The sequence below is a fragment of the Sesamum indicum genome, linkage group LG12 (assembly GCF_000512975.1).
Source record: "Sesamum indicum cultivar Zhongzhi No. 13 linkage group LG12, S_indicum_v1.0, whole genome shotgun sequence".
NCBI classification, from domain to species: domain Eukaryota; kingdom Viridiplantae; phylum Streptophyta; class Magnoliopsida; order Lamiales; family Pedaliaceae; genus Sesamum; species Sesamum indicum.
This window is the reverse complement of record NC_026156.1, coordinates 3,805,426-3,814,273: the sequence shown is the minus strand read 5'-3', so window position 1 is coordinate 3,814,273 and position 8,848 is coordinate 3,805,426. Positions and strand designations below refer to the sequence as shown.

General features: G+C 38.4%; 3 protein-coding genes across 3 annotated transcripts in view; all 3 read left to right on the top strand.

Moving 5' to 3' along the window:
- The window catches only part of LOC105175479, a 1,726-nt gene extending 741 nt beyond the window's left edge, over positions 1 to 985 (top strand). Inside the window, exon 2 of the mRNA XM_020698354.1 lies at positions 17 to 985. Within this exon, the coding sequence (XP_020554013.1) occupies positions 17 to 247 (231 nt within the window). The 3' untranslated portion in view covers positions 248 to 985. The remainder of the gene's footprint in view (positions 1 to 16) is intronic.
- LOC105175457 (external alternative NAD(P)H-ubiquinone oxidoreductase B2, mitochondrial) lies at positions 2,278 to 7,316 on the top strand. Its single transcript, XM_011097899.2, has 10 exons — positions 2,278 to 2,607; positions 3,386 to 3,662; positions 4,093 to 4,299; positions 4,490 to 4,740; positions 5,148 to 5,370; positions 5,479 to 5,583; positions 5,969 to 6,241; positions 6,337 to 6,458; positions 6,787 to 6,906; positions 7,011 to 7,316. The coding sequence occupies exons 1-10, from the start codon at positions 2,528 to 2,530 to the stop codon at positions 7,096 to 7,098; spliced, it is 1,746 nt and encodes a 581-aa protein (XP_011096201.1). The 5' UTR covers positions 2,278 to 2,527; the 3' UTR covers positions 7,099 to 7,316.
- The window catches only part of LOC105175478 (heat stress transcription factor A-6a-like), a 1,494-nt gene continuing 293 nt past the window's right edge, over positions 7,648 to 8,848 (top strand). Inside the window, exons 1-2 of the mRNA XM_020698421.1 lie at positions 7,648 to 8,393; positions 8,510 to 8,843. Of these exons, the coding sequence (XP_020554080.1) occupies positions 8,019 to 8,393; positions 8,510 to 8,843 (709 nt within the window). The 5' untranslated portion in view covers positions 7,648 to 8,018. The remainder of the gene's footprint in view (positions 8,394 to 8,509; positions 8,844 to 8,848) is intronic.

Sequence of the window (8,848 nt, the reverse complement as noted above, 5' to 3'; positions counted from 1 at the left end):
GATGAAAATTATCCAGAGGTACGCGTCCTTGTCTTTGTTTTACCCGGAATCCGACAGCGATACTTCGTCCGAGGGGGGTTTTCCGACGGACGGGAGTTGGGACTCCCCGTATAACATGCGTTTTCGGTGGGAAGAGGAGGATGATGATGATCGAGATGGTTTGATAGAGATTGCATTGGACGAGAAGAGGAATAGCGAGGTCGAGGAAGAGAATCTGATTGAGATTGATCTATCTCCGGCGAGGTGACGTGGAATTCGCGGCGAGTTGATGGTACGGGGTTTAAGGTACAGTTAAACCAAGTTTTGTGGATAATTAAAAAGGAGAGACGTTTTCTGGGGTTCTGGGTTTTTAGTACATAGAGGTTTTACCGTTGTATTAATCAAGGACTAAAAGCGCGTTTTTATATCACTAAATCCAAAGATTACTAATGATGAAGGTTTGCTTTAAATGACGGATTTTGCCCTCAACAATCTTTTTCCCTCCTCCTGTTCAATTTTTTCATTAAAAAAAAAAAAGGTGCTGGTTTTTACCTCCAACCGTTTCCTCTCGGCCTTATGTCTGATTTGTGGTTAAGTTCATCATCAATGATACTATTAAATGACGATTTATATATCACATTCTCATGCAAATGGAAACTTACAACACAAGTTCAGATAACATACTAAAAATTAATCCAAGTACAGAGTAAAGATTTTTTAATATAAAAAGTAGGGGGATTGGAAAGGCTAGAAGTGAGTTATGGTGGAAGTGGAAAGTTTGAGGGGACATGAGAAGCTGTGTGGGTTATAGGAGTTGGGGTGATAAAAAGTAGTGTAGGTACGTGGAAATGGTGATGAGGGAAAGATAGGCATGTGAAAACGTGGTTTGGTGAACATTTTTGAGTGAAAGGGATTTGACGCTTAAAAGTTGGAGGAAAAATAAATAGATAAATATACACAAACCCCACTACCCACTAGATTGTGCTAGTATTGATCTTTAGGCTAATACGTAGGGTAGTCAGCACCAACTTTTGGTTTTGATGCTCATCATAATTCTAATCAATCTCATTTTATTTTTTTCCCCACCCAAAAGGCCGATTTATTATGGCCATATTCAGCTTCACTATAATGAAACGATCATAGCATAATCCTCTCCTCTTCTTGTGCTTATTCAACCAAAAACGTTCTTAGAGAGGAATTTTAGTTAGTGCTTATTCACACTCCATTAATCTCGTAAATATAGTCATATAGTATAAAATTTGATTCAACTTTATTCGAAGTTGAATTATTTAATGAATATGTAAGTAGCAAAGAATTGATGAGTTGAGTGGTTTAATTAGCAAAAATAGCGGTGATGGGCCTTAAGCCTGTTAGACTTCCGAAATGAAAGCCATTCAGATCCATTGGTTTGGCGTGCAAGTCCACTCACCTGTGTACATTTCTGGATGCTCTTCTACTACTAGTTGGACTGGTCTATGCTCGGCCTCCGTCAGCCGCCTCACTGATAGTGCCACATTGATTTTTCCAAAAATTCGAATAGTCAACTAATATCGTGCGAGGACGACAAGTATGTATATATATATGTATGCATGTCTCTGTCTAGATTTATTGGCTTATAACTATCAAATTTGGCAACCTTCACTTTCTCTCCAAGCTACGCATAATATATATGCACTGCTACTGCTCGCCCACGCAACTAAATCTGGTCGTAAGTTGATGTCCACCCCATCAAACCATTCTTATTAATTAAGAATTGACGCATGCGTTTGAGCTTTCCAGACTTTTTTGAGGTTACATTGAGATGGAAAAGTAATAATAGAGAACATGAACAATAAATATTAAAATACATTCCCACTATTAGAAAAATAATATATATATATATATAGTATTTTCATATATTTCTAATTCTGATGATAGTTATAAAAATGAGATATATATATATATATATATTTAGTGGATCTTATTCGAAAATAGTCTTCAAAAACAAATTTAAACGGTAAAATTTAAAAATAAAATAATATATATTTTAATGTAAAAATAAAATAATGTATTTGATTACATAAATTGTCAACCAAAAAAATGGTAATGCAATTTCGGCCGAAATCATAAGCTCTATCTAGCTGTACATTCCGCACAGAAAGTTGCACCGTTTGACTTTTCTGACCGAAATATAGTTGGCATGTGACCCCGTGAATCACGCACGTGGCTCCGTAATACACGTGTCTGATTCTTGCGCGCCAAGTCAGGAGAACAGTAGTACAAGTTACAGGTCAGGCCCAGCGCACACAACCACGTTCTTTTCTCTTCCTGCCTTCTTGGGAGCTTTATTTGATTCGCTCCCCGCCGCTGCCTTTGCTCTAAACCGCAACTAACCTCTTGAAACTTCAGCCCCAAACAAATATTCCTCTCCTCTCCTCTCCTCTCTACTTTCTCCCTCTAAAAACAAGTAAAACCCAAGTAACCTCTCCTCCTTTTCTATTCTTGTATCCGACTTCGCCTTTTTTATACTGATTCTTCTTAGGCGATCTCAAGATAAGCAACGCAGGAAATGGCGGTGTTTCGGAGATTTTCCACAACTTTCCGTGAAAATCCTTCGCTTGCTAAGTTGTTGGTTGTTTTCACCGTCAGGTACTGTTTTTTCCCCTCATGTACGTAGTTTTTTACTGCTCGTCATTTTTCGGTGTTGTCTTCCTGTTTTGATCGTTCACCGCAGATTGGATCAAGAGTTCGTTTCCTTGTGTTTCGCTGGCGTATGTTAAGTTCTGTGAGGAGGTTGAGAAAATTTGGTTGATTGAACTCTGATTACCGTGGTCTTATTCACTAAAGCACTTTGCTCCTGCGAATTTAATAAGACTCGTGAGTGCTAAAAGTGAGTGTTATTATATAGATTCATCATCGTAGATGAGGACATTCGTGTCTTGCTTGTATTATAGGAATGAATGACTTGATTCTTGACTGGAATTTAAGTCGCAACCAATTCCTGTTAATAAAGAAGGCTGAAGGATTTGATCTTGGATAAAAGGTGAAGGATTAGGTGTAAATTTAACATTCCGAGCTTAGATTTGAACATTTTCTTTAGTATTGTCATGGCTAGCAACAACAATTCATGTAGTAAGTGATAGAAAGAAGAGGCTACTTTTATATCACTGCTTGAGCGGTATTGAGGATAAATAAGGTCTGCATTTCATTTTTCTTCTTATTCAAGGACTTGAATTAGTTTAATTCACACTATGGTTTACCTTGGTTTCCTGGTTTTATTTGCATTGTAAGAGTTATTGTTTGCGTGCTGCAATATTCTGTCTATACTCTATAACAGTGATGAAGCCTTTTCATGTAACTGATCCTTATGACTTCCATGCAATTTGTCAATCCGCACTGAATATATCCTTTTGTATATGCACTGCAGTGGTGGGAGCCTTATGGCGTATTCAGAGGCTAAATCAGAGAATGAAATGCACATTGTCAATCCTACTGAGACTGACAGCAAGAAAAAGAGAGTGGTGGTGCTTGGAACTGGTTGGGCTGGAACAAGTTTCTTGAAGAACCTAAAAAATTCCTCATATGATGTTCAGGTGATATCTCCACGTAACTATTTTGCGTTCACACCACTACTACCAAGTGTCACCTGTGGCACTGTGGAACCTCGCAGCATTGTAGAACCCATCCGGAACATTGTCAGAAAGGTAGTTATTGAGAACAGAGCAATATGAGCCGTAAGCTCTATTATAATACTAAATTCTTTTATCCGTTCTCTGCAGAGTGCCCTGTTTATTCGTTCTGAACTCTTTAAAAAATTTAGCTTATCAGGTTCCTTCATGTGCTGCTTTGTCCTTCTTTAGCTTGTACAAAGTGATCGTATTGCATTTTAGTGCTTTTCTGATCCGTCATTCTCCTACAGGTCAACATGTCAAGTATTTCTGTAACTTATGAAATTTTAGAAGCATGTTATGATCTATAGTTCATTTTACTCTGCATGGCCAAGTCAAAGATTTAACTATTTTTGAATCTCATCTCAGAACATACTTCTCTGATGGCTTTAACAAGTGGTCTTTTTAGCGCTTATATGGTCAATTAAGAGTTTATTCTCAATTCAAGTGGTTTGTCTTTTTGCAGAAAAATGTAGCTGTTCATTACTGGGAAGCAGAGTGCTTCAAGATTGATGCAGAAAATAAGAAAGTTTATTGTCGATCTAATTTGACCAGCAATGCAAATGAGAAAGAGGAAATTGTTGTGGATTATGACTACCTCGTGATTGCCATGGGAGCCCGTCCAAATACATTTAACATCCCTGGCGTTGCAGAAAATTGCCATTTCTTGAAGGTAACACCCACAGGAATCTTAGCATATGTTATGTCTCCTCTATCAACCAGCATGGTTCCAGACTGGAACAATGATAATTCCACATCAGCGCATAAAAGTTCATGCAATTTACATACGAAGCTTATGTATGAATTCCTTGTACATCGTGCCTTTTCCTTGTAACTTGGTTCATGGAACTCTTCTAATGCAGGAAATAGAAGATGCTCAAAAGATACGCAGGACGATTATTGATTGTTTTGAAAGGGCTAGCTTACCTAACCTAAGTGAGGAAGAGAGAGAGAAAATTCTCCATTTCGTCGTTGTTGGTGGAGGCCCAACAGGTGTGGAGTTTGCAGCGGAGCTTCATGATTATGTCAACGAAGATCTAGTCAAATTATACCCTAAGGTTAAAGATGCAGTTAAGATAACACTTCTTGAAGCTACAGATCACATTTTGAATATGTAAGTTCCTGCTTGTCGAAATTGAAACTCCTGAAACAGCCCTACTTTCATTCTTGATGGATGTATCATGTAGTATGGTTGGTCGTTACTAGAAGGAATAACAGAGCGCCTATTCTTTTATTTAACTCCTGTTTCTGACTAATAGCAACTGCTGGAATTTTATGCTTGTTAGACAAAGTACATTCTTCGTTCTACATTTTTCAATTATAATTCTATATGTAGATTAAGTGACTACATAATACATGCCATCTTCAGCTTTTCAGAAGTTTGCTGATTTCACTACCTGTTCTTAATCTTACAATATGGTGACGAATAGATGCATATTCTTTTTGGAGAAGATGAGTTACTTTGATATCTAGCTTGTTGATTCCCTTGAATTGTGGTCTCATGCAAGTCGGTCTTGGCAGGTTTGACAAAAGAATTACAGCTTTTGCTGAGGAGAAATTTCAGAGGGATGGTATTGATGTGAAAACTGGGGCAATGGTTGTGAAAGTATCAGATAAAGAAATTTCCACTAAAGAACTTAAGAATGGTGGGTCAGTATCCACTATGCCATATGGCATGGTTGTGTGGTCAACAGGTATTGGGACACGTCCTGTTATAATGGATTTTATGAAGCAAATTGGTCAGGTAATAGTGATATTTAGAGCTGCATTATATTTGTTGTATTTGCTGTTTTTCTCATGTTTTTTCCAGCGAGCTGTCATAATTGCTGAAGATCCTGTTTTTGTAACTCAGGCTAATAGACGCGTACTCGCAACTGATGAGTGGCTGCGAGTAGAAGGATGCGACAGCATATATGCACTAGGAGATTGTGCCACAATAAATCAACGAAAAGTCATGGTATCTGTTCTTAATAATATGCATTTACGATTGACTGAAATCTTAGAATCTCAGTATTATCTATTTGTGAACTAGGTCAATAAATCATTGTCATTTCTGCAAAAAGCACCTGTGTTCTGTAACAGGGCGCATGAATGATTTTCCTGTCTACATGCATCTTATCTTTCTTAGCATTGTCGCGTCAATACACCTATATATGGGACATCTTCTCTTCATGAGTCAGTTGTATCAGTTACTAATACTCACCATATGTGTGAATGGCTTGTATCTTTGTACTTAAGTGTTTGTATAAGTTTTGTGCTTTTTGGACTCTGTATTCATTCATACATTGTTTTGTTTCATGGATTTCCGGATTTACCTTAACCCCATTTGCATTTAATTTTAGGAAGATGTTTGGGCTATATTTCGTAAAGCAGATAAAGACAACTCTGGGACACTAACTGTTAAGGAATTTCAAGAAGTCCTTGATGATATATGTGAAAGATATCCCCAAGTAGGTCTCTTTTTGAAAAACAAACAGATGCATAGTCTTGCTGATCTGTTGAAAGCTTCAAAAGGGGATGCTGTAAAGGAATCAGTTGAAGTGGATCTTGAAGAGTTCAAGTCAGCTCTTTCCCAGGTGGATTCTCAAATGAAGAACCTCCCAGCAACAGCCCAGGTTTCTGTCAGATGATAAATGATGTCGTATTCTAATTTTTTTTCTCCATCATAAATATATGATGACATCGTGATGCTTTATTGATGGCATTGCAGGTTGCAGCACAGCAAGGATCCTATCTTGCTGACTGTTTCAACCGCATGGAAGAGTGTGAGAAGAATCCAGAGGGTCCACTGCGGTTCAGGGGTGAAGGACGCCACAGGTTCCGCCCTTTCAGGTATGAGCTGAACCTGTTTCTTCAGAGCTCCTCTGCTTTTCTTGCTTTGCCAATACCCATTCTCCTTAAAAAATTACATATACACAGATATTATAACTGTAAGTTAGATTAAGCTAAAGCTCTGAGGCTCATCGGACATTAATTTGGGAGTAGATATGGAACAAATGAATTGCGGTGTTCTCAAATTTAATTTTGAAAATACTTTTTGAGACATGTTAATTAAATGGTTTAGTAACAATAGCCTACTCAACTGAAGCTTGGGGGGATATATCATTGTGGCATGAGATGGACGTTATGCCTACGTACTAACATTATGATGTTGCTTAAGGTACAAACATTTTGGACAATTTGCTCCTTTGGGAGGGGAGCAAACAGCAGCTCAGCTTCCTGGAGATTGGGTTTCCATTGGCCACAGCACACAATGGCTTTGGTATTCTGTATATGCAAGGTGAGCTTTCCTTTATGCCATAACAGGCAGCTGCAAGAAGTGCAGTAAACCGTGGCCCTCCAGTAAAGTATAATTCGTTAATTACTGTATCTTTATGTATTCAGCAAGCTAGTCAGTTGGCGTACAAGAGCACTGGTGATATCAGACTGGGGCAGGCGTTTTATTTTCGGAAGGGACTCAAGCTGCATTTAAGGGCTCAAATGGTGTCTGTTTTCCATAAGCGTCATCAGCATGGGGTGTCTCTCCAATTTCGGTGGCAAAAGCAGTGTATTCTAATTTCATTTGTTTGTTCATATGTTTGACCATGGGCGGATTGACCCTGAAAAGAATACATAATGACAGGGATCTAACTACACCAAATTTTGCAGTTAGATGAGCTTCTGGCAATAAATAAAGGGCTTTCTTTTTTCTTTTTGATACTAAAAAATAACGTATTCCACGAATATGTAATTGTTATGTTTCAAAATCTTTTTCTTCCCACAAGAAAGTGTAATAGGTTTTTGCCTTATTTCAACTTTCACTGCTTGGATTGGATATCGTCATACTTGGCAAGATCTTTGTTCCCTGAGTGAAACAATTATCAAGAAGCTTTCAGTTCCTTGAAATTAGTTCTTATGATATGCCTCTCAAGAATTGGTTCACCTTATATTGGAGCTTGGGAAAAATCATTACCATGGGTAGCCTCAGCAGGCATGTTGTAAACTGAACTACTTCACAGACGAAATAGATTAACGAAAACTGCATGATGTTACTTGATTGGTCATTGGTCTAGTTCTTACTTTAACAATGTGGTCCCCGTTATCTGCAATGACCAGCTTCTAGTAGAGCAGAAAAGGGCCGATCACATGTAAATTATTTGTGGCAGACACACATGGAATGTGAACAGTGTTAATAATTGTTACAGAGGACATCTGTATCTGTACATATTATTGGCTGTAAACCCCGAATAGTCCGTTGAGGTACTAAAGAATATGTTCTTCTGCACAAACTCATGACAGGGGTATTACCCAGTACTTACTGTTTTTTTCTCATGCTTTTCATGTTGATGGTTTTCAAAACATATACACATTCCCCAAAAGAACAGTGGGTTCCTCTCCCAACATTGGTTATTCATGTGCCCAATCATGGCAGCAGAAGAGGAGGAAAATGGGTTGGTCAACAATGGTGACAAGCACAAAGATCCGGACAAAGCTGTAACAGAAATAGTGGTGCTAGATAGCGATGCTAGTGAAACTGACATCATCAATGGTGCTGAAAGTGGCAGTGGCAGGGCTGGTCGGTCCTCTTGTGTATCCAGGGCACTACCACCTTTTCTGCTGAAAATATACGACATGCTGGGGAACGATGAAACCAACTCTCTAATTTCATGGAGCTCTACAGGAAATAGCTTTGTTGTAACGAACCCTCAGTTGTTTGCTGTTAATGTTCTACCCATTTACTTCAAACACCGCAACTTCCAAAGCTTTATTACCCAACTCAACTCATACGTAAGTATCAATCAAACCATCTTAGTTCAGTTTCCTTTACAGGAATTATACTGATCACAGCAGGCACGCACATAGACTAGACTAATATAGTTGTTGAATGATTGTGAATGCATAAGGGTTTCAAGAAAATCAGTTGGGAGCAATGGGAGTACAAGAATGAATATTTCCGGAAGGGGGAGAAGCATTTGCTCAAAAACATCAAGAGAATATATCGAAGTAATTCCCACAGGACCCGGTCAGCAGCTCCGGGCGTAGACTCTTCTTCATGCAGCAGGAACATAGAGGAGAAACTCAAACTCTTGAAGAAGGAGAATGATCTAGTGAATTCGGAAATCAAGAAGTTGAAAGAGAAGCAAGAGATATTAGAAGAAAAAGTCGCTTCTCTCACATATCAAGCAGTAAACAATGAGGAGAACACAGACAATTCACTGAACAACCAGACAGATCCTAGTATT